At 40.7% G+C, this 25,620-nt stretch overlaps 2 protein-coding genes across 12 annotated transcripts in view; one reads left to right on the top strand and one right to left on the bottom strand.

Moving 5' to 3' along the window:
• PCDH15 (protocadherin related 15) overlaps positions 1 to 9,810 on the top strand; it is a 990,968-nt gene extending 981,158 nt beyond the window's left edge. Inside the window, exons 45-48 of one of the 5 annotated variants that reach the window (XM_046942815.1) lie at positions 942 to 1,015; positions 1,863 to 1,995; positions 2,778 to 4,223; positions 7,223 to 9,810. In XM_046942815.1, coding sequence (XP_046798771.1) covers positions 942 to 1,015; positions 1,863 to 1,995; positions 2,778 to 4,223; positions 7,223 to 7,774 — 2,205 coding nt within the window. In that variant the 3' untranslated portion in view covers positions 7,775 to 9,810. The remainder of the gene's footprint in view (positions 1 to 941; positions 1,016 to 1,862; positions 1,996 to 2,777; positions 4,224 to 7,222) is intronic. The other 4 variants (XM_046942814.1, NM_001044654.2, XM_046942813.1 and 1 more) reach the window with 4 other exon arrangements.
• Positions 1 to 25,620, bottom strand: part of SIRT1 (sirtuin 1) — a 44,692-nt gene that overhangs the window by 2,772 nt on the left and 16,300 nt on the right. For 5 of the 7 annotated variants that reach the window (XM_015288090.4, XM_046942816.1, XM_040702350.2 and 2 more), the window contains 3 exons: positions 23,743 to 23,929; positions 22,000 to 22,560; positions 18,662 to 20,683 (listed from right to left, as the gene is read on the bottom strand). In XM_015288090.4, coding sequence (XP_015143576.2) covers positions 20,364 to 20,683; positions 22,000 to 22,560; positions 23,743 to 23,929 — 1,068 coding nt within the window. In that variant the 3' untranslated portion in view covers positions 18,662 to 20,363. Of the gene's footprint in view, positions 1 to 1,562; positions 6,794 to 8,516; positions 8,655 to 10,039; positions 10,099 to 18,661; positions 20,684 to 21,999; positions 22,561 to 23,742; positions 23,930 to 25,620 lie in introns of those variants that run through there. The other 2 variants (XR_005860612.2, XM_015288089.4) reach the window with 2 other exon arrangements.

The raw sequence follows: 25,620 nt of genomic DNA on the forward strand, positions 1-25,620 counted from the left end.
CTTGCATCACACATAGGGTAGCCAGCAGGAGCCGGGAGGCAATCATCTCCTTCTTCTTGGTATTGTGAGTCTGCACCTCAAGTACTGTGTTCAGTTCCTTGATATCCAGCTGCGCTCTGTTTTTTCAGATGTCAGTCAAGTGATAATTGATTATTATACCTGGAGATGAACTAAGCAGTTGGCCTGCCAAGATAATGAAAGCATTAGCACGCTGCTGTGAAGTAATGGTTTATTAATGCAGCGCTTTCTCTTTCAAATCTTTTAGACCCCATGTCATTCCCAGAATAAACAATAGGGCAAGTGTAACTTTTGTGAGGCTTTGTTATCAATGGTGGAGAATGGTGACAGTTTCTACAGCCACTGTAAGCAACAAGACGTTCAGAAACAACTTCAGTTGAATTGGACAGGGTATTTTCCCCCTTGGAAGTGTGTGATGGAGACAACATGCATCCCTTGCCTAAACCAAAGCCTTGGTGCTCTTTGTTGTTATTGCAGTGCAGGGACATTCCACGCATCAGCCTAGTGCCAACAGCATGTGGAGAGAACTTAAGAACACACTGATGTCGTTGTAGGATACAAACATTAAGAAAGAAATCTGAACTAAGAGTATAAGTAAAATAGGCCTAATATTTGGACACGGATTTTTTTCCTTTGAGAGAGGCTCAAGAAATCACAGTTCATTAGCATTGAATCCAGTTCAGTGTCAGTATTTAGCTGACTTAGAGCAGTCACTCCCGGTGAATACACCAGAGAAGGGGTCGTGTAAAGCTTGTGTTGACTTTTCATTATGGTTCTTGATGGTTATCGGTGTTCTTCTAATTATTAGTTCTTTTGGTGTTGTTGTTTTGTTTTTGGTTTTTTTTGCACTTTGTTCTCTGTATCCTTTTCATACGTCATTCCGTGTGTGGCTGTGCATTCAATCCATGTTTCTCTTTTGACAGGAGTTAAGTATGGAGTCTGGAATTGATCCAGGGCAGGAATACTACGGGCAAGATTACTACAGTTATGAGCATGGGTACTTTCATTTTTCCTGTATATTTCTGAAATGCTGCTTTTCAGGGTTGGTGATGTTTATTATTACAGCACCTGATCTATAGACTTTCCTTCACCCTGGGATTACTTTAATTTTTACATCCATGACTGAATGTGCTAACAACAAAACTCACTTCTTGAACCTTACATGGGTGTTATATAACTCAGAGATTCTTTAGGAAGCTAATTTTACCACAGGGCATGTAGCCCTTGGTTGTCATTACATTTTTACGTTCACTTTTTTATTTGTGCATATGTGTTGTCTTGGAAATGAATTTCCACCAAATTGCCTTTTTGTGGCTTGCCAGTCTGAGTTCAGTGATACTTCTCGTAGTTCTCAGCCAGCATCAGGCTTTCTACATTTACCAAGAAAAAAGTCATTCTGCCTAGTTTGGATAAAGCCTGTTTGACTGTAGTCAATTCAGACATTATTGGATTTCTTTCAAGATTGTGAGGATTCTCCAGAACTGATCCCATGGAATCTGCTCTTTCATTCCCCAATAAGGTTAAAAAAAATCAGAATCAAGTACCTGGAAGTCAGGTTATTGCAGTTGGGAGATTCTGGAGACCTGTCAGTTTGAGCTTCCTCCAGTTGTAGTGGCTTATGGCTGGTTCCAATAGGAGGAGGCTTCAGATTGCACTACTGCTGGTGTAAAAACAACAGCAAAAATTAAATATCCTTCTTAATGGCAGAGGAAAAAAAAGATAGTAAGTAAAGAAAGTCATGTCCTTTAAGGGTGTGTGTGTGTATTTGTTGCTCTGTGTGAAGACATGCGTGAATACATCATGTATACATGCATGTTACAAAGACCTGGTGGGTTTTTTGCCAGGTATGAACTGCCTCAGTATGGGAGCCGCCGCCGCTTGCTGTCTCCTTCAGGGATGTATGATGAGTATGGGGAAGTCATGGTGGAGAATGATGGCGGCTACTACTATAGTCCACATGGATCAACAGCGGAAGAGGTAAGCAGCTCTGGCATGTTGATTCTGTCTCTGCAACAAGCTGAAGCAATTGTAAACCTTATCAAATGGATTTTTTTTAATGTATTAGAATACTGAGAATATTGTATATAGACCAAATAATCAGCTCTTCCAATCCTAATTATCGTTTGCCCTTCAGATGACTGCTAGCGTTTGCATGAGCACCTCTCTTCCTTTTTAGAGAAATAAAAAAGTAATTGCGAAGTTTCTTTTAGTATGCACATAGCTTTTTCCCTTAATGTAGATTTCTACTTCAATGAAAAGTCCACGTAGCCTTAGGTAATTCCCTTTTATATTGTTAACTGAAGGGAGTATTACTAATATTCAGCCTATAACTGGTGATTTTCCAGTGAGAAAATCAGTCACCTAAGCTAATTTAACGTAGAGTTCACAACTGAATGTAAAGAAAATTTAAAATGTCAGAGGCAGCCAGAAGAAAGGAGATGAAATTGTTCACTTTTTTATTTAATATTCATAATTACTAGATTCTTAATCCATCACATGGGTTTTAATTAAATGAGAAGAGAGAACATTTATGAGCCAGTCTTTTTCTCTGTTGCAAGGCAAGGTAGTTGTGCATTTGCAGCCTCTTCTAAAAGTTAAACTTTCCCCATAACTTTTGTGAGAAGATATCCTAAAACCCATTAGTTTTGGTGCTGGAAAAGAAGTGTTGCATTTGTTCCTGTTGATTTACTTTGGGGATACAAGTTTTCATAATAACTATCCTTCCAATTTTAATCAAGTTCCGTTTTCATAATTTGCAGGGAATGAGTCAAAGCAGAGGTCCTTCGAGCAGAGGTATAAGCCAGAGAGCAGGGGCTCAAATAGAAGGTAGACCTTTAGATGGTGGGATGGATCTAAGGCATGGCTCTGGAAGAGCATATAGAACCAGCCAGGGAAGGAGAAAACTAAAAGCAGTGATGCATTTAAGTCGTGTAGCAGTCAGTGCTCACAAACCAGTAGGAAGAAGTGAGTCTGCTCATTCTCCATGGAAGAAAGCAAAGATATTCCCAATGATTCTGCAGAAAGTGAAAGGCAGTAGGAAGGATTCCAGTTACGCCAAGTTGATGTCAGCTCGCCAGGCGGATGGTGAGAAAAGCATGATTATCAGGGGAAGCTACTTCCAGAAATCAACAGATGACAGACCTTCAATGAGAAAGCTAAATCATGTGTTAAAACGCATCAGTGTCTCCAGAAAATTTCAAGAGCCTACTAGCAAAGATGCAGTGCATGTGGGAGGAAAAGAAGAGGAAGAAAGAGATGAAGCAAAGTCAGGAGTTTCAATAAGTATCACAGCAGAGAGCGAACATGAGGAAAGTGATTATGAGAAGAAGAAGAAGAGGAGAAGAAAATACAGCTCGGATGAGTCCTCCGCGAAGAGTAGTAGCTCTGGGTCGGAGTCAGAAGATAAAGACTATTTGACAGTAACTCTGGACCAAGATGAAGCCACTGAAAGTACCGTGGACTCCGATGAGGAATCTGGACACGATATCGGTGATTCCGATGATGGCTCTGGATCCAGCTCTAGCAGTGAATCAGAGGAGGACTCTTCTGAAGAGGACAGCGATGAGGAAGAGTCTGACAGCGATGAAGACGATAGCCTGTCACAAAGCTCATCTACACAAAGTTCATTCAGCAAATCGGGAACTAGTGAGTCCAGCAGTAGAAGTAGTACTGGAAGGTCAAGTACAAAAAGTAGGGGAAGTAGCTCTCGTGGCAGAGCAAGGCGATCCAGCCAGAAATCAGTCAGCTCGAACACATCAGGTGCAAGCTACAGGAAAACATCGGGATCCAGCTACAAGAGCAAAACCTCCTCTGCCAGCCTTGAAATAGAAGACACGATAGAAGAGGTTTCAGAAGAAGATGAGCAAGCAGACGCGGAGCAAGTCGGTGCAAGCCCTGATGAGACAATAGATAACACAAAGAATAAGACAGTTTCTAAAACATCTGCAAATGCAAAAAGTGCTAAAAATGCTGCTACGGAAGAAGACAAGAGAAGAAAGTCGGGTGTTAACAGTGGGGATAATGGGGATGAAAGCGCAGAAGAGGTTGATACAGATGGTAGTGACAAGGAGGAAACTGTCAGTAAGAACGGAAGTGAAATCAGTGTTAATTCCAGAGGTACTGGAGGGATAAAAAGCACAGCTAGTGCCACTTCTGGCAGAACTGCTACTTCCCCTGATACTGAGACTCAGAGTTCTGACATCAACGTGAAAAGAAAGAAAATAAAAAAGGGATCCCAAGAGCAAAGTCAGTCTCAATCAGATGACACCGTTGACACTGCTGTTACGGAATCTGAGACTGCTGGTGATTCTACATCCTTTTAAAAAGGAACAACAGTAGGTGGACGTTTTGCAAGAAGGAGTGATCTTGTTTGCTGTGCCTTCTGTGTGGTCTTTCCTAAACAATACGTACTTGACTAGAGATAGCCAAAATGAAAAACACAAAGCTTATTCCTTCAGCTTTTCATTCTTATATGCCTTAAGGACAGAACTGTGGACTACCAAACTAATATAATTTTTCATAAACATGGTGGTGGATGCAGAAAGATTAATTTTCATTTAGCAGTGGCGGGACAGAGTATTTCTCTGCCGATTTAAATCATATAGCATTGTGTTAACTCTTACATTTAATCCTTCTAGCATTATGCATATAGTGATGCCAAGCTATGTTACATTTTGCATTAAGTGTGATGGACAGCTTGATGAACCTGACGACACAAACCTGTTAAGGGCTCTGTGCTCTCACAGGTTATGTCTGTGTCACACAGTGGCACTTCAAGGAAGGAGAAGTTGCAAAAAGTTGAAGAACAAGAGACTTAAATGTCATACATTTCCCTACCATAAAAGCATTTGCTAAACTTCACCAGCTCTTAGCTGTAAAGCTCACCCCATCTGCTGGGTGGAAGCTGAAATTGCAGCAAAGAGGGATTTCCATAACTGCTGAGTATTACTAGCAGCACTGGGATTAAACTGTTTCTGGGTTGTGAGATTCAAATATCCGTGATGTAAAAGGTAGAAGTCTAGAGGTAGGTGTACAAAGTGAACTTGGTCAGAAAAGGATATTAGTTGTACTTCCAAACTTCTGCCCTTTCATTTTATAGTGTGTTTGTTTTGTTGTAATTAAAATACAGCAACGACAACAACAAAACTCTGTTTCAAAGTTTGAGAAGCATAATGGCAAACTGTTGCTGAAGGTGATGGGGTAACTGTCACCTATGTTCAGTATTTAGGTATTTATCTTTCAAAATTCACTTATTTGCAGTATTTAATGCCATTTGATAGGGAAATCTTATAGCACTTTCAGCAGTACGTTTCTGCCTGGGATGGTCATGATTAAATCAGAGGGATTTCTGTTGTTTACAACTCAAAGGGGCCTTTGAGTTCTCAAATAGGAAACAACCCCTGCTGCATGATGTACTGCTTCATGGTGCTCTTATCCATTATGACAGCAAAGTATGAAAGCTTTGAATACACACAAGCTATCTGCAGTTTATCTGCTTTGTATCAAAACCCACAGAGCTGTTTCTCAACCATTTACCCTGATAAGTAATTAAAAAATAATAATGAATTAATGCATTGAGCCAGTCATGGGTTAGCCTTTTGTGTGCTTCTAAGATAGTACAACTTCTGGCGTATTCACCAAAACTCTGCCAAGAAGTCTCTGTTAGAGAGGACAGAGAAGGAAGAATATTTGAATTTTAATGACACTTTCATACTTGGGTATGATACTTGAGCAATAAATTGTGATAGTAACTTTTCAACTTTGGACTTGAACTCACTTGAGTTGTGAACTAGATTGACAATTGCTCACTTTCCTGTGTTCCCATGTAGCACGAAGTCAGGCTGCACATCGTATTTTCATGTAGATCGCATTTAAGCTAGTTAGTCCTTTCATCCACCAGCATTTGCCTGTGCAAAGAAAACTATATGTGTTTATCAGAAACAAATTAATGCACCTAGAAGTAGTTTCTACAAAGTATAACTTTTCAAAAGCTCGAGAATGATCACCCATTTGTACCTGGCATGATTTTCTTTCCCTAAAAACTGGCTTTTCTTATGTGCATGTGTATGTGTTGATGTGGGAGTCTATCATGATGGTATCTGCTGCCTTAGTGAAAAAACAGTGTTTTCATTAGTAATTCAACAGTAGGAGCTTGTTTTAGTGTATTCGCAGGAGACACTTAGAATTAAGTAATGGGCTTTTTTTGTTTTTCATCACTGTTAGTACAAATCACTGCAGCATGGAAGTCGTTTGCTTTAACTCTTTAAAAATGTATTTAAGTTTTATAGAAATCTGAAGTCTCTTTTCTCCACCTTCAATTTAATAGCAAATCATCCCCATTGATTCTTCTAGATTGGAACTGGCACAAAGCCCTGCATCAATCTTTCTACAGCGAGCCAATTTTGCTAACACTGTGTCTTACAATTTCCCTCATGTTGGTCCTGAGATCTTACTGTCCTTTACATGGTGTTGCATATGGAATAGACTTTTTTTTATGCTACTTCTGCACTGAGTCTACCATTTAGTAATGCTGTGAAAGAAAGCTTCCAAGGCCTTCCCGAGCACTTACCCATTAGTATGGTATTTTATTGAAAGTATCACTTAGCAATTTCTTTTTCATTAGTGCCTTCTGATTTCAGTTAGAAAGAGACAGCAGTAGAGTTGTTTTTTGTATCTCTTTGTAAGACAAACACATTGCTTTGTTGAAATACGTCTGGTTTACTAATACTGATATACAGAAATCTGCTCTCAAAGCAAGGTCTTTGTACCCAGAATTCTGAAAAGAAGATAGATGCACTTTGTCTTAATGGCAACAGAGCTGAATGCATATTTAGAACCCTACCCCCTCCCCAACCCTCCCCCCCCCCCACTTTAAGTGTTTATACCTTTATACCATTTATAGCTTATTTTATGCCGTCTTTGTGATGTGATGCTGTTCACAAGCTGAGTTCATTCTTATAACTTTCAAGTACAAGGAATTGTTTGTGTGTTCAAACTTATCAGGCATATAAGACAGTGGTGTGCAGTGGTAATCAGAAGAGTTAGAAAGTACCAGTGTACAATATAAAAGGAGTGGTACAGAAGAGCAAGTCAAAATCTCACATGAAATGTCTAGATAAAAGATGAGATAGATTGGAAGAAGGACAAAAAGCTGTAAGAAATCATACTGAGAGTTTTAATAACGTTTCCATTTACTGTCTAACAGTGGGCCAGAAAGAAAAGGATCAAGTTGATTGTTGACCCGGAGTATGAGACCAGCTCTACTGGAGAAGACAGCGCTCCTGATTCCAGCCAGAGGAGTCGTCTTAATAACCCCAATATTCAAAACAACGTCAATGGTAACATCTACATTGCACAGAATGGCTCTGTTGTCAGAACCCGTCGTGTTTGCCTTGCTAATAATTTAAAAGTGACATCTCCAGTGAGGCTGGGTAAACAGTTCAAGAAACTGGACAAGCTTGCAGTGACACACGAGGAGAATGTCCCACTGAACACATTGTCAAAGGGATCATCTTCTAGTGATAAAGTGAACACAAGACCTTGTAGTGTCTCATTTGCTTCCTCTATAGGGGCCGAAAACATAGTAACGAAGCCAGGTGGCTCCAAAATGAAAAGCACAGAAGAGCAAGAATCTGTTGTTGATAACGAGGACACAAAAGAGCCCTTGGAGTCTCACAGTGAACACACACAGTCAGATGAAGAGGAACTCTGGATGGGCCCTTGGAATAACCTTCACATACCAATGACAAAACTGTGATTTTTTTTTTTTAATTTTAATTTTTACTTCAGTTTATAATAAACTGCACTTTTTATTGTCACTGAAGAAAACGTATGAAATTTGTATCGTGCACACATGTTGTATACTACAAATGACATGCTTTAAAGTTTAAAAACAAAATTTGCACTCACATTTGTACCAATTAATTGTCCTCCCCAACTATTTTGACAGGCTCACATTTCACTAAACAATACTTCATTTAAGTTAATTAGTTTTTTTTATCTTGATTTATTGTTTAATAAATGGTAAACTACTAATATATGCACAGCAACATTTGGTTAACTTTTCAGACCGTTCTATACATGCCTAGCTTGTTTTTCCTGTATTGGTACTTGTGGCTATACTGTTTAGATTTGGAAAGTGTCTACTTATGTTCAAGATTTATATCCGGAGCTCTTGATTCTGAGCTCAGAGGAATAAATTAAAAATAAATCCATGAAAGTCAATGGAGCAAATCCTCGGCTGGTTTAAATTTGAGTAACAGTACCAAAGTCCATAGCGATACAGCCACTTTATGCAAGCAGAGAATCTCACTCAACGCTGAAGTAGCAAACTTACATAACAGTGGAATTAGCATTTGTAAGAGTACAGCGTATTTAAGCAGAACTGTGAAATAGTTGATTAAATACAGTAGAAATTGTAAAGGGGAAGGAAATGTGTGGCAATTAATCTTATTCAGAGCCACCTGTCCGTGGTTTATTCATTTTCTTTTGTGAATTAGCTCGTTCCAATTTTCTTCTCTAGTCAGTTTTTCATCTTTTCATCTCTTCCCACATCAGTTATGTTTTCTTCTTTTTACAGTCTTTTAGCTCCAGTTTTTATGATCCATCAATAATTGTCATCCTATGGCTGTATTCCTCTGAAATAAACCAGGATGATACAGGACTTTAAGAGACGGAAAGAGGCATAAAAAGTAATTAATAGGAAGGGGATAGATAGATTTTCAAGCCCAGCTAGCTGTTGGGTTAAATGCTACGAGCTCCATTCCACTCAAACATAAACCTGCTGTAAGACAAATGGATCATGGCGAAGGGGAAAAAAAGTGAACATTTTCCAAGGCTAACATTTTCCTAATACGTGTAAATGCAGCTGTGAAGGGCAGAGGCTGTCAGAAGACACAGAATTGTTTCAAAATCTTTGAAGTAAGCATTAGTTGTAAAATGCACTGTATGAAATACTGGCAGCTGCTTTTAATTTCTGCTTGTAACCTGAAGTAGTGAACGTGTCATTTTACAACTTCAGCAGGGAGCTGAGAGACACTGCTGTTCATAACTACCAAGTAATAGCTAAAAAGCATTAGCAATACAGAGCAAACTGTTCTTCTCCAGTGAGATATTAGGTGGGGGAAAAAAAAAGAACAAAAAAAAGTGTATATTCACACGAGAAAAGTGTCCTGTTATATTACACCAGCTTTTTCTTCAGGATGAGATCAAACTAGCTGTGAGAACAATACCGATACCTCTTGAAAGTTGGGAACAGTCAACTGATAAATGTGTGCAATTAATGAGGAAAAGATGGGCATCATCCTTCTTTTCCTGTCCCTGTAGTTAAGTTTTACCTCAAGATCTGGATGACGATCGTTGTTGGTTCTGCTCTGGTAGTAAATGGACTTGTGCTACTGTGATTTTGTTTGTTTTCCCCTTGCACAGGTTCTCCTACAGGAAACTTCTTTCAGTGTTTGTCTTTAGAAGCTGTTCGCATGTTATGCTAATGTAAATGTGACATTTCTGTCAAATACCTCCTTTTCAACTTGAGGTTTCTGACCAAATATTTTGAGTGACAGTACTTGTTTTTAGGCATGAGAAATGCAACATAGCCTACCATGCGAGAAACAAAAAGATCGGGTATTTCTTTCTCCTAAATCTTTTACCTTGGCATATTTGGACTGGGTACCTAACAAGAAAAAATAAGCTGTTTGGAGTTTAGCTGGAGTCTGAACGTACAGACAAGAATGATGGAAGAAAAAGAATCTATTCTTTGAAATAACTAGTAAAATGTTCTATTTTAATCCTGTTTAACATACTGTATTTATTTCACTACGCCATTTTTACTACAAGATCTGTCAGTTGGATTTTACTGACTACACTGACACAGTCATGAGGTTTTCAGAGAAATGCCATCCCCTGGCTCCTCTCGCTTTCCTACCTACCTGTTTTTACTGGAGACTCACAACTCTGCCAGCTTTATTGCTGTGAAGGATTGGCACGCCAAACTCTGGTGGTAAGCAGTACAGTGCACACTTACCAAGCACAAAACCTGTTGATACCTCCTCTTCTGTGCTGTTCAAGTGCTTGTGTCTTTCCCTACAATGCAAAGAGCGTAAAAAATATTACTGTTTTCAGCAATGGGCATGGTTTTAAAAACTGACTTAATTTTAGCTGTACCTGTAATGACTCTCTATAACCTGAATACTGACGGGAAGGAGATGGCTTCAAGAAATCTTTTACAGGCACAGAAAAATCTAGGAGTGTATTTCTTTTTTCAGATGTTTCTTTTATGGGGATACAGTAGTGTGAAATAATACAGATCATAGACTGTGAGCAGTGGGTGCCAGAGCCGGGAGCAATAACAGTACGGGTGGACAGCGTAAAGAAGATCCTCTGTACTTTCCTATGGGAAGTTTTGTTTTAGCGTAGCTTTGTTGGATACAATAAGTAGAACAGAATATCTCCGTCTTGTGGTACATTTTACAGCTGTTTAACCAGCACATTTGCAGAGTTGATGGTGCAAGGCACAAGCACTTTCCCCTGGGTGGCAGAGCTGCTCAGTCGCTGACCAATCAAGGTGATACTCATTGCTCTTGACATTGATTTAATTGGTATGATCCTCCAAGGAGGCACTAACAGTTTTGTGGCTTCCTATGGCTTCCTATGGCTTGTGCTATGTGTTGCATATTGAAAAAGGGTTCAAATGACCAACTTAGCGGCTGTAGGAGGGTAGTGCAGTACCCAACGTGAGGCAGAACAAGTTTTGTCAAGGGGAAAAATAGAAACTTCAGATATTTTTCTCTAAGTGTAAGGTAAAACCCAAAAGAAATGGAAAATTATGTTTGTTTGTTTGTTTGTTTTAAAACATTGTGAGAACACCAATCTCTTACACAAATCTCAGCTTCCACAGAGAAAAAGCACGGTGGGATCCAGGTATTTTGAGGCAGCCACTGCTCTGAAGGCACTCGGGAAAGTGTCACGCACTCATCATAACAGGTTGGTATCTAAAGACATCTCTACCACTCCAAAGCTGCAGTGGTTCTAGTTTCTTGCAGTGTTCATCTCCAGCCTGTTCTTGTACTGATCTCAGTGGCTGGAAAGTTTGCCTCTCTCGGTCAGTTGTAACTCAAACTGTTAAAAATAAGTACATCTTGCAGCCCTTGGATGGTGATGAATGCTTCTTACCTTTAAGACTTCGTTACAATTGTGCTGCCAAAGGGAGTAGAAACCTGAATGCTTTCTCATCAAGCCCTGGTTTGTGCCTGTGCAGACATAGACAGAGCTAGCTAGAAATAAAAATGGCAGCAGCTCCCTCCTGCACACGCCTGCATGCTGACCCTTCAAATGGTGACTTTAACTTAGCACTGACTGCTTCATTGTTTACAGCCTGAGAACTTCTTGCATTTATTACAAAATATTGATAATACCACAAGGTTTGATAAACTCCAAAAAAGAAGATGGCAGTTTATCACATGACTTTTGAAGGCAGCTTCTTGAAAGCCCATTAGATGAGCGCTGAGAAATACTGCCTATTTTCCTTATTATTGGAAGAACAGTGTTTCATTAATGTCACTGTTTGGATTCAGAGCACTAAACCCAGGTGATGAAATGATAAAGCTGTCACGCAGACCTGAATCAATAGCGTAGCAGCCACACGAGTAGAATCAGGTAATTCACTTGTAACCAAAGCTGTCAGGGTGTTATCGGCCCTGACAGCCAAAAGTTCATCTTTCTGGCTCTTCATCGCTCTTTACTGATGCAGGATGAAGTGGCAACATTCCTTTCCTGAGCCACTTGACACAAGAAGTGCCAACCCTGCAAGCTTGGCATGCTGTTAAGCAAAAGCTGCCACCCTGATACCTGCAGTGTGTTGCAGCATCCCAAGGAGTGTCTGCTTCTCCCTGCGTGGATGCTATAGAAACATACAGGTGGCCATGGCATTCAGAAATTGCTGCCTTTTGGCTTCATTAAGGAGCCAGCATGTGTTGAGCAGGCATGGGGAGCCAGTGCTGGAGTCCAGCAGAAGTGGATGCAAGATCCTAATCCCGTTTATGTGTAGAGGGGCGACTGGGAAATAAGTAAGTGCTTCTAGCCCGAGGGAGTTTAGTTTATATGCCTACAACCTGGCAAAGAGCAGCAGTTTCCCTATAGTACTTGGGGAATTGTCCAAGTTGAAATTTCTGTCCATTGGGGCACTATGGACAGAAACAAGACCCTTGGCATTAGTCAACTTTGTACAGCTGTGCAGGTTTTAAATCAGTCCTTGATTTTGAGGAGGTCCCGTTTCTTCTTCATATGGAAGAGAAATTACAGCTCTGGACAGAGTGACCTTGCATGGAGTGAATAATAACTGGTCCAGAGTGGTTTGGACTGTTCTCAAAAACGTGTTTAAGGAAGGGACAGTGTCTGCAAAGCAAAGCAGCCCTTTTGCTGCTTTTGAAAGAGTAGGGACAGGGTGCTGTGTTAAAAATGACTTCACTCTCAAGCTCTCCTGAAATGCCCAAAGAATGTAGGGATATAATCTCTTTAGGAAACAAAGGTAAAATTGGCCACCGTTACTGCACACAACTTAAGATTTCATTCTCCGTTCCCAGAGACTGTCGATGGGGTACTTTGCAAAGATAGATGGAAAGACAAACAAGGGATTTCCTCATTGTAGCAATTATCAGGAACTTTGCAAGTGTCTCTTTCCAGGGAAAATGCTCCTGCCAGCCCTGCAAATGCTACAGAAGTCTGCTCAAATTTTGGAGGAGATGTTGGGAGAATTTAAGGAAGCTATGAAGCCTTCATATGGTTAACACCACCAAGCTGTGTTGTATATCAGCGTTGCTTCGCTTGAGACTTAATGGCTCATCGATGAAATAGATGGTTGGTTCCCTGTGGCAGTTAGATGTGCAGTACATGGGTGTGCCATCTCTGGCTGCTCACAGATTCTCATTCTTTCTCTTTTGAGAGAAGGCACACGGCGCCTTCTATTAACTGATGAACACTTAAATATATGTGCTAGCCAGTTTCCAATTCAAAGGGCAGTGGAGTTTGGCACCCTGCAGCCAGGTGGCTCATAGAAGTGCTCTCTCTACACAGCGCATCAAATGGCCACCAGTCATTTAGGTTGGAGCTGATGGTATTTCACTTGGGCAAGGACTGTGCCCGACATCTCGTATGTAATTCATTTGGTAATACATTACAAGTTGGCGGATTTATGTGTTTCTGTGGAGCCAATGGCAAGGTCTGCACTATGTGGTAAAACCAGTGACTCCCAGCTGTGCCGTACTGCAGCTTAGCTTTGATCCATTGAATGCTATTGCACTGTTTCTGTGGGGAGAGAAAAAAAAAAGTGACAAAACTATGGTGTTTACCATTCCCATGGCAAACACTGCTACTCCCAAGGTAACGATTTAGATTCTCCTCACTGACTGTGTTAAAGGCATTGGAGTTTGGGGAAACTACTTTGTCACAATTACTTTTAGCATCTGCAGGGAATTTCTTATTTCCTCGACACGACTCACCAAAGGAAATTGCATTAAGGTCATTGCTTAATCTGATTAATTTTTCACAGGTAGGCAGATTATTATTTTTTAATGCATTACATTTTAGAAATTAGACTCGGTGTTTCTCTAGCAACATTCACAAACGGCTGTTTTATTCTAACTTGTTATCCCAGAATGCAAAGAGGGGTTTAACAAAATGGTAAATGCTGATTACTGCATTTCAAATCAGAATTACTGCAGTTCAAATCAGAAACACAAAGTGTAAGAATGCAGTGAGCTATCTAAGTTAATACCACTGTCAAACCAAGTAAGAATAGTAAATATTTCTGTCTCCCCCATCAGTTTAATTTACTGATACATGTTCTTCCTTTGCAGAGTGAAAATGCTGCATAGTTAGCACTAGCAATATGCATAAATAGATTAAGCTTAAGGATGTGGATTCTGAATAGATATCAGAGCACACAGTGGCCTGTCGGAACAATGAAAGACCATCGCAATGTAATCAAACACTGATAGGATTAATTAAGTCCAGTAAGCTACAGGCACAAAAAGAAACATAAATAATGCTATGTCAACGGTTGCTCCTAGATGTGACATTCAGAAGCTCTGTATGACTCAGCCACTGGCTCCTTCGTTTCTTTAAAATCATTAAGCAAGGACGGGAGGGACAGAGAAATACCCAGTCTAGCATTCAGGCCCACACCCAAGCTGGGAAGCGTGCTGCTCCAGCTAATTATCCTGCCTAAATGACAAATTACAGTCACTTTTATTCTGGACTCACAACACAGCTCTGCCCTTGTTTGCTTAGTACAGATTTGCTCTCATTCTGTGCACATATGAATGTGTGGCTGTACACACGTGTGCACCTACCCATCCATCCTTCCTTCTCCATCTACAAATGCATAGATGAGACATAGGCTATTGTATGCACTAGACCTTTCCTGTCAAAACATGCTACTGACCAAAGAAAGTAGTGTAAATAAAAGAACGAAAATCTGTTTGTAAACTGTAACATATCTTCAAGAGGGAAAGGGGAGGGAGATAAAGAGGAATGATGAAATGCACAGCGCTATGCAGTACCATGGACTGCCAGACCCTGGCAGGTCACTGAGCATAGCGCTGTGTGCACTAGGATGGCTTTGCAGCAGCAATAGCTTTGTGGCAGTGGTGTTCATAAAGGCAAGCGTAGAAGTGACAGTGAATTCAGCAGCTGCTCTGTGATTATGACACCTCTTTCCAGCCTTCCTAATATTCTTCATGTTCTCAAGCTTATGGAGATACAGTCAATAAAGGAAAAAGGATGAAAGGAAAACACAGCAAAACTTATGAGATTTAAAAGCAAGGTAATAGGCTGTAAGAACAGTGAAACTCCCCATCTGCTCCAACTGCAGGATGCATTTCCTCCCAGCATCCACTCACATGTTGTGTTGAATGGAAAATCAGATTAGGGTAGTATTTGCTTTTTAGGAAGTTTGTGAGGGTTGCACAAAGCAATTAATCCTATGCTGTGATACACATTCACCAGAGTGCTCTAACCTCCCTTGAAAATACTATTACAATCTGGGGGCAGTAAAATCTAGTTAATTGTATAAGACAGCGGCTGTAATTGCAGTCGTCCTAAGGTACATTTACTTAAGAACTGAGACTTTTCTAACGCTTAAGTACCCAACCCTACTGTGGCTGGGTGCACCACTAAGTGTAAAACTGTGGCTGCTACAGGTGGATGGGTGAACCTTCTCCAAATCCAGTAAGCACAGGTGGGGTCTAATTTGCCAGTTAAAATCAAACCATCACCCAGAACTCAAATCGTAACATATCAGCAGATTGCAATCACCAACCCAATGAAGTTTAAGAAGAGTATGTGCCACATTCTGCTCTTGAGACGAGGCAACCCTGGATGAATGTATTTACAGACTGGGGGACAGGAAGCTGGAATCCCACAGAAAAGGATCTGAGGGTTCTGAATGATGGCGAGTTGAATGTGAACCAGTAGTTTGCCCTGGGAGCCAGGAGGGCCAACCATCCCTTAGGGGCATGGCAGGCTCAGCATAGCTCCTGGGAGAGGAAAGGGACTGTCCTGCTCTGCTCTGCATGGTGCAGCCACACCTCGAGCACGTGCAGGTTTGGGCTTCACAGTATCAGAAGGACATAAAAGTTATCAGAGAGCATCTGCAGGAGAAGATGGGGAAGGGTCTGGAGTGCAAGGCACGTGAGAAGCAACTGAGGTCCATGGGTTTGTTGGGCCCAGAGCAGAGGAGCCTGAGAAGAGGCCTCATAGCAGCCTACAGCTTACTCTCAAGAGGAACAGAGGTCCTCTGCTGATCTCTGCTCTCTGGTGACCGCAACAGAACCCAAGAGAACAGTGTGGAGCCCTGGCAGGGGAGAGTCAGCCTGGCTGTTAGGAAAGTGTTCTGCACCAGAGGGTGGTGGGCATGGCCATGGCATGCCAGAGCTCAAGGAGCATTTGGACAGTGCTGTCAGACATATGGTTTGGATTTTGGTTGGTGTTGTGTGGAGCCAGGGTCCCTGCCAACTAGATATTCTGTGATTCAATTACATTAACTTCTATTTGGTACACTTAGCGTGTTGTGTTGGGATGACCATAGCAGCTGAGGACAGACTTTTTGCTGGCTCCTAGTCCAGAGAAGCGTCCAAACAGAAGCTGCCCACTAAGCTTTAGTCTTGCCTTATGACACCCAATTATTTCACCCATTTTTATTTACTGCTACGCAACGAGGTGTGCTCTGATTTGTGAGAATGGTCAAATATGACTCCAGGACCTCTTTCTGTAGTCGTACTTAGACGTTCACAGTTCAGTATCTTCCCGTTAGCCTTTGGATTACTTTTTTTTCTAGATGCATTTCCTTGCTTTTATCTCTGCTAAAACTCACCTCCCTTTTTTTTGCCCACTCATTCAGTTCTGTGATGTTTCTCTGAGGTATCTTGTGTCAGTGGCATCATTTTACCCCAAACCACTGGCTAATTTGGTTTTGTTTGCTTTGTTGTTGTTTTCTGTTTTGGTTTCAGAAATACATTCCATAAAATATATTCCATAGCATTTGGTAGATGCAGCAGAATTGCAAGGTCACAGCCTGAACCAGTGGTTGAGCATCAGGTGAAAAGGCATGGCTAACCCAACTGCAAGCAATGCACCTCAGTGACCGGAAGGGCTGGAGCCTGGATCCACCCCTCCTCACCCTCTCTTAAGGGTTGGCAGATGAGAGAGTAGTGTCTCTCTGGATAGAGACTGCACTCCTCTTGAGCCATCACTGGTCATCAGAAGAGGTGAACCAGTTTTCCTTCTTTGTCACCTTCTATTGCTCCGTTGTGTTTGTATCCCACTGGAAGGCACTGTCACTGCCTTCTTTTGCCACACAGTAGATGGTGGGTATTCTGTGCTGTTGCTGGTGATAGTAGAGTTTGGACAGTGCAATATGATTGAGACACATCTATCAGCAATTATGCAAGAGGTCTTTAATCCCTCTCAGCTTTTCTTGGAAAAGCTATATGTGTATTTAAAAGGACTGGTCAGGCAGATAGTTTTTGGGAGCTCTTGTAGTCAAACATAGTCCTACACAGTTGAATATAGAAAAATATGTTAAGCTGAAGGGCAAACACTGAAGCAACAAAAGGTATGGAGATCAGAAGCAAATCTCATGCTTATACAAATAACTTCAAGTGAGATAAGGAATATAATGAATAGTAGAAATATGTATACTATAAAATAGTTTGATTATTTTTTTCCTTTTAAAATCTAACATAGCTAAAAGTTCAATCTCAGCAAGCTGTTCTGCTGATAGCCCTACTCTTACAAAGATTATTGTGTTAATACCACTGGATTTAGCCCATTAATTTATTCATTTGAAAATCAGAGGTAAAGGAATCCTTCTGTTTCCTACACTACTTAATAAATGTTGCAGACTTGATTAATCTTTTTTCCCAAAGGGCTAAAAGAATTTGTAAATCTTAGAATCACAGAATGGCCTGGGTTGAAAAGGACCACAGTGATCATCTAGTTTCAACCCCCCTGCTATTATGCAGGGTCGCCACCCACCAGCCCAGGCTGCCCAGAGCCACATCAGCCTGGCCTTGAATGCCTCCAGGGATGGGGCATCCACAGCCTCCTTGGGCAACCTGTTCCAGTGCCTCACCACTCTCTGGGTGAAAACCTTCCTCCTAATATCCAACCTAAATCTCCCCTGTCCCAGTTTAAAACCATTCCCCCTTGTTCTATCACTATCCACCCTTGTAAACAACCATTCCACCTCCTGTTTATAAGCTTCCTTCAAGTATTGGAAGAACACGATGAGGTCTCACTGGAGCCTTCTCTTCTTCAAGCTAAACAAGCCCAGTTCCCTCAACCTTTCCTCATAGGAGAAGTGCTCCAGCCCTCTGATCATCTCAGTGGCCCTCCTCTGGACCCGCTCCATGAGCTCCATGTCCTTCCTGTACTGGGGGCTCCAGGCCTGGACACAGTACTGCAGATGGGGCGCCACAAGAGCTGAGTAGAGGGGGACAATCACCTCCCTTTCCCTGCTGGCCACCCCTTTTTTAATGCAGCCCAGAACACAGTTGGCCTTTGGGCTGCAAGCGCACACTGCTGGCTCATGTCCAGCTTCTCGTCCACCAGGACTCCCAAGTCCTTCTCTGCAGGGCTGCTATCAAGATCTTCCCTCAGTTTGTATAAATACCTGGGATTGCCCCAACCCAAGTGCAGCACCCTGCACTTGGCCTTATTGAACCTCATTAGGTTCTCATGGGCCCACTTCTCCAGCCTGTCCAGGTCCCTCTGGATGGCTTCCCTTCCTTCCAACGTATCGACTGCACCGCTCAGCTTGGTATCATCCACAAACTTGCTGAGGGTGCACTAGATGCCATTATCTGTCATTGACAAAGATGTTGAAGAGCACCAGTCCCAAGACCGACCCCTGAGGGACACCGCTTGTGACCGGCCTCCACCCTGACACAGACCCACTGATCACAACCCTTTGGCTGTGTCCAGCCAGCCAATTCCTAATCCAGTCCGAACAGTCCATCCTTCAAATCCACACCTCTCCAATTTAGAGACAAGGATGTGGTGAGGGACCACGTCAAAGGCCTTGCAAAAGTCCTGGTCCAGGTAAATGACATCCACCGCCCTTCCCCTGACAAAAAATAACCAACACTGGTTTTGTATTTCAAAAGTTGCAGGAAGATAGCCGGTCATTTTAAACAGTCTTCTACAAAACATATGCCAGTAGATTACATAAAAGACACTATATACAATATAAAAGAGCAGAAAACAATCCTCACTGTAAAAATATTTTAAAACAAAGTATTTCAATTTAAAATATCTCCTATAGCACAAACTAATACATTGTAACATGCAAGTGAAAACTAAACATATTGCATTCTTTAGTGTAGCCAAATAAGAGCTGTATTAAATTTGGACAATGAGACAACATGCCAACATTTTTAGATGAATACAGAAAACTGTTCTTAAATATTCATTAAGTGATGTATCTTACCTTCAAAGAACAGCTACTATACATCTCCAAAATGTAATAAATATTAAAGCAAAGGATATGAATAATCTACACCGTAGAGTTCATTTGGGCCAATGTTGAAAAAGTGGTTTATATAAAAAATGCTGATTCACTTACTACTGCACTGTACAATTTTACAAAATAATTCTAAAGGCTTGGAAACAATCTGCACTTGAAAGTTTGCAACATCCAGTTTTAAGGCAGCTTAGCACTTTAATACGCAATGTGATAATTGGAGTAGCTGCTTTGCTTCTAAGATGCACGTTGGAGCTAGCGGGTGGAAAGTCACGTTCCCCGTCTGGGACATCACTCGAAGCAGCAGGTGATGAATCTGTATTTCACCCACACAGCAGTAGCAGCAGAGGCTGTTGCTCTCTGAGCAAGTTTCTTCTGATTCTGTTACTTCCGTAAGCATTACAGGAAGAGATTTGGTTTCCGTGCCTTCTCACATGCTGGTAGGAACGCTGTTGTGTACTCAGCCAAGCCTCCATGTTACAGCCTTGGCAATTGATCGAATACTATTGTTAATGCAAGCTGCACTATATTTGACTTCTTGTATACAATGTGAAAAACTTCTGCCATTGGGAATCCATTTTGCCTAAAATACTGACGTTCCAGTATTATAATTGCTAAGGAGCCAATGTCAACATTGCTTCATGTCCACAGGAAGTATTAAGCTCAGTAACTGAAGCATTTTCACAGCACTTCTTATCAGTCTAAAAAAGATTAGGAGTTTTCAAGTGCTTACTGTCTTGTTTCCATTTTTAACTATCTACTCACATTTAAGTATGTCTCAAACATACAAACTAATTGTTAAAGCAAAAAATTAGCTGCCACAGTAGGTCTTAGAAAATGCCAGTGTTTAATGATAGGCTATGCGAGAACTAAAGGTTTAGCAGAAGCGTAAGAAGTTTTAAATAAACCAAACTGTTACAAAGCAAGAAGTGTGATAATACCATTCTTTGGTCTAAATTAGCTGTTCCCTTTATATTAGTTTAACATTCCAATGGCTTTTTCAAAACTGTTTAAAAATAATATAAGCTGAAATTTATTATGCAAAATAGGTATTATATACATGGATGCCTGATCAGACAGATGACTTAAAAGTGAACATAGTAATAATTGCTTAGATATTCCTAGTACCTTAAAAAAAAAAGTTAGTGTTGAGTGTGCAGTAAGAGAATTTTATTGAAAAAGGTAAAAAACTAAGCATGAAAATCTGTTTCAGTTGCTTATAAACACCACATCCTTATGGTTTCCTTGCTCTAAATCCAGACGTAAACATTCTTCCTGACATGCCAAAGCTTCTAATGCTGGTGGAAAATTCCTGTAACCAGTGAGCACTTTACAACTTGTTGCTTGTTGGATGATCGTTCCCTGCAGCTTCATTTGTGTAAGCTGATTCATCAGCTGCATCTTGTTCAACTCCATCCTCCTCAAATGCAGCTTCCACTTCCCTTTCTGGAGCATCCTCATCTTCTATGCCATTGTAAAACTCTTCGATCTCGCTCTCATCCTCCACATCTAAGCTCTGACTGTGACACGAGCCGCTTTCGCTACTACTCCCACAAGAGCTAGAAGATATCATATCATCTTCAGAATCTGAGTATACCTCAGCTCCATGGAAAATATAGCGATTTGGTGGTAAAAACAGATACTGAGTACCTGAAACAGAATTTAACAAGTCAGTATCACAGAATGGTTGAGGTAGGAAGGGAGCTCTGGAGATCATCTGGTCCAATGCTGCCGCTCAAACAGGGGCAACTAGAGCAGGCTGCCCAGCAGAAACAAAAAGCTGAAATTATTCAGACAAGATCTTGCAGACTTCTGGTTAAAAAGCACCTGCACAGATGTATTTTCAAAAGTTAAGCTACTATGGCAAATAAGATTACACTAGACATTTATACTTGGGTATATTGTTAGGAACAGCATTTAACAAATGCTTTACTGGGAAGCTAAACGCTCCCTCTCCTCCCTCCCTTTGATGTAAAAGCAGTGTTTAAACTCTTATGTTTAGCAGAGCTTTTTGTTGGTACATGTTGTATTCACAGCACTTGGTTGTACCACAGAGTTGGAACCCACCATACAGAGTACTTGACAAAATGCAAACAGTCTTTGCTTTAGGAAAATTGCAACTTAATTCCTGGTTCTCCATCCTCACCGACTTTCTAGCACGATTACTTGTTATGTCAGTTAACAGACTGCACACTGGAAGGCTTCTTTGGAAAGTCTGATGTTTCCTTTGGAATGTGCCTGGCTCCAACTGTGTGATTCGCTTTTCAAATCTTCTTGTGACTTTGTCCCTCAGTCCTACCAAATAGCTGTCAGACTGAGTTGGGACATGGTGTTTAAAATCCCAAGATCAGTACAATTCTTCTGGAAAATGTAAGAAAGTTGAGTTTATTTTTGATACTTAGCTTCTGCCTCTTGAACTCTGATCTTTCTAAGGAGTCTGTAGTCACAGAATCATAGAATGTCCTGGACTGAAAAGGACCACAACGATCATCTGGTTTCAAACCCCCTGCTACGTGCAGGGTAACCAACCACCAGACCAGGCTGGCCAGAGCCACATCCAGCCTGGCCTTGAATGCCTCCAGGGATGGGGCATCCACAGCCTCCTCGGGCAACCTGTTCCAGTGCCTCACCACCCTCTGTGTGGAAAAACTTCTTCCTAATATCTAACCTAAACCTCCCCTGTCTCAGTTTAAAACCATTGAGTAATCATTGATTATAAAATCTATTCTAAGTTACAGAAAGTTTTCCTATTGGCTTCTCCAAAAGAAATAAACTCTGCATTGACAATGAAAAGCATAGATATTTTTCTGAGCAGAAATAACCACAAAAAAAAAAAAAAAAAAAAAAAAAAAAAAAAAAAAACAACACTGATTCCCTCAAGGGAAACTTATTTATTGCTTTGAAGTAAGTCTAGAATAAACACTTAAGTTAAAATCTGCAAGAGAATGAAATAAATTAACACTTACCATCCAGCCTTTTGCTGATCTGTTCTTTTGCAGATCTGTTTACCCAGCACTTCTTCACTATTTCATTTTTTTCTTTGCTTTCTCCATTGTTGGTTCCATTTTCCTTCATCGTTTCAGAGTTCATTAATTCACTAGCAGGATTTTCAGGGTTTTCAGAGGATGCCTGTGTGTCTTGAAGCTTTTCCTCTGTGCAGATCCCTTTAGTTTCAGAGGCAGGATCAGAGTTTTCTACCTTACATTCAGCTGCGTGTTCTGAGGGCACCACCGAAGTATCCGGTGGAGTCATTTGTTCTGGTGAACCAGAGTCTTCTGAAATGTTTAAGGGTGTAGGTGGCAGCTCAGATGAGTGCATTTCGAGCTCTTTGTGCATTCGTGGAGGCTTTTCTGTTATTTCTGAAAGTTTTACTGAGTTGTAGCAAAGTTTTGTATATTCACTACCTAGCCTTTGACATAATTCATTAATAATAACGTCACAGTCTCCAAGAAGCTCCACGTCAAAGTGTAGATGAGGCAGAGGTTCCCTATTAATTAAGATCTGAGGCACTTCATGGGGGATGGAACCTAAACATAGAAAAGACAGTTTGAAGACAGGCATTTTGGTTTTACTTTTTACCAAAGATCTGCCAAAAAAACTTCATTTCTCAGAGATGTCTTCAGACAGATCTGGAATACAAGTAAATCTTAAATGTTACCAAGCTGAAGTGGCAGTGTGAGGTGCCATGCCTATGTAGTCTATCTAGATTTCCCCGTTTCTTGCAGTAAAATATGTTTTCTATTTCACCACTAAGAAACCCATGCACAAAAATGTCGACTACAGCAATGTTTAGTCACGTGTTAAAAAGATTATTAGAGTACTATAATATCTTGGAAGGATTGTAATGATTTTGTGCATTCATTTGATGTACTTCAGCGCACACAAAGAATATACTGTTGTTAACTGACATCCTCTTAATTAGGTCAAAATATTTGCAGGTACAGTCCATGATGTACAGGTTTGCTCAACACATTTCTGATGTTCGGGGCTCCAAAACCCACCAATCTGATAACCTAGTATTGACTGGTTCTTCAGATGAAATTTAGTTCATGGATGGAGCAATGGTTTGTGGATCCTGAATTTCCCATCAGCCTGAACATGTGGCTCTGCCTCTTGTATAAAGAAAAAAGGGTGTTGCTACAGAAGTGCTCGATGTGGCTCTGTCCCCAGTGAGCAGCAGGTGGCTGGCGTAGGGCATTCTCAAGCTTGCATGTTAAGAGTATAGTTGTGTGCTTTACAGGCAAATAATTAACCCACAATTGTATTTTCTCAGCCCTCCTGAAGGACTTATTTTGTAATAGTGCGGACAGTTTTCCTTATCACCTTTAAGAACTAAGGATCCAAATGGTCGTATACTATATAATGCCCACTATGTATTATTTAGCATGAAGTACTGACTTTAATTACTGCTCAAACACCTGATGTAGCTGTTCCATTTTTCGGTACTATATTTACCTTTTAAAAGACAATTACTTTCTAAATCTTACAATTCCAAAAGCATATTATGAACAGGGAGAGAAATAAATTAATCTCAGAACAAAGACATTTAACTTTTAGCAAAGTAGTGCTCTGGATTATAAATTCATTACTTTGAGATGTCTACTCTGCATTGGGCGTAGAAAAAGCACTCAGAACTGGAACTCTTAATTGAGAATTTTAATTCCATCCAATTTTTTTGAAAGAAGGAATTTCCAGTGTCAGTCACTTACTTGGAATCAATGCTACCGGTCTTACTTTCAGTGAAGACCCAATGACAATAAGGAGATCAACTTCATTTTTGTCATACTTCATGGCGCGATGGAACTGCTCAGGTAAGTTCTCTCCAAAGAACACTATGTCAGGCTTCATGATAGCAAGTGGTTCATCAGGCAGACAGCGAGGACATCTAGGAACAACCTGCAGTAGAACAGCTTTTATCACTATTGTGGCTGCAACCTTTAAAGCCTCAGATTTTAGCAGTTCACAGTGACTTATTCTGGCATAAGACAGAAGTTTTGGTGATATTTCCTCATTTATTTTTTCTTTGGACGGACATCTGAACGCATTTCTTACTCTAGCCTGCACACAGAACTACAGCGGGAACGAAGGAGTCCTTTTATGTCAATACGGAGAAACAATGAAAGTCTACACCTCTGTTCTTAGCTGACGACTAAGCCAAAGTCTAGATGATACACTCAACACTAACGTGTTTTAGTAGAGACAATATAATTTTTTGGTTTAGTCAGAGCAAAAGCTTCGGTTTCACTATCAGTTTCCATTACACAATCTGCTACACACCCCTTCCTAATCAAACAGTATGTTACAGAGCATTACCTCTCTACTTTCTCGTTGCACAAAGCAATGTGGCACTGTAGCAGGTGGCTAGCAAAAAGCATACAGAGTAAGAACACGGGAAGATCTTTTGTCTAGTCTCCATTTTAAAATTTCCAATTCCTCCAATAACAGAGCACAAGTAGATGCTTGTTATGTTTGTGGAGAAGCAGTCCTTTTCCTCTTGAAGCCACAGGGTTTTCTGACCTTTTTGACCTCTTTCAACTTAATACTTTTTCAGGGAGAAGAAAAGCAAATGGGTGAGCGATGCAAGTACAGACAGACAGAACTTTACTACTGAGCAAATTATTTTCTCAGCTGTAATCTCTAAAGTAAAATAGCCCAGAATGAACCTAAGGAGCTAAATATAGCTGCAGTCCTATAGCAGTAATTACAAGCAAACCAGTGCTTTGTAAAAGCGTATAGAGATGTATGAGACCTATTATTATAGGAAAATGTAAAACAAAAAGACACAAACACATAACTGCTGGTTTCTGATGACTGTTGTAGGACCAAAGACGATGCTTTCCATATGAGAAAGCATCACAAGTAAAAGGCTGCTTCTATGGTGTGAAAGAAGCCTTTCCAAAATTCAAGTCTTGGAATAATCTACCTTTCTTTGAAGAAATCTCCCTAGTAGAAATGTGTAAGAAGTGATATAGCAGAAGAACTAGAAAGTGGTATAGAGAAAATCTTCATCACTTTACCCAAGGTGAGGAGTAACAGCCCAACCAACTAAATAATCTCCCAAAACAAAGTAGGGGAAAAAATAATGTTGAGATTTTTTCCTTGGATCTTTACATATTAGAAAGAAAGCAACAAAACACCAACATCTGGAACTTTTCTGATGCTTTTTACTCTGTGACTTCTTCTGCCAAAGGAAGTAATGCATTTGCATTTTAAATTGGAAGATTTAGGAAATAAATTTGTTTGCTCCATATTAGGAAGGAAACAGGATCTCTAACTTCTGATTTAGTTTAAAAAGACACTGATAGTAATTGTTTCCATCATCTCCCACAGGAAGTCCAGTAGTTATTTAATGGATATGTGTACAGCAACTGCTGTCCCTACCCAAATCACATGAGTTACTGTAAAGGGGCCCATAAATAGGTTTCAGCTCTACACCACTCACCAGCTCCGCTAATCCTCAGAAAGGTCATCAGTAAGGGGGAGATCTATTGCAAGAACTGAAACTGATACCAAGAAGTTAAGGCTAGATAGCTGGCCGCTCAGCTACCTAGGATCCTCCCTCCCTCCAGGGGCAGCACAGCCCAGAA

The sequence above is a fragment of the Gallus gallus genome, chromosome 6, assembly GCF_016699485.2.
Source record: "Gallus gallus isolate bGalGal1 chromosome 6, bGalGal1.mat.broiler.GRCg7b, whole genome shotgun sequence".
NCBI classification, from domain to species: Eukaryota; Metazoa; Chordata; class Aves; order Galliformes; family Phasianidae; genus Gallus; species Gallus gallus.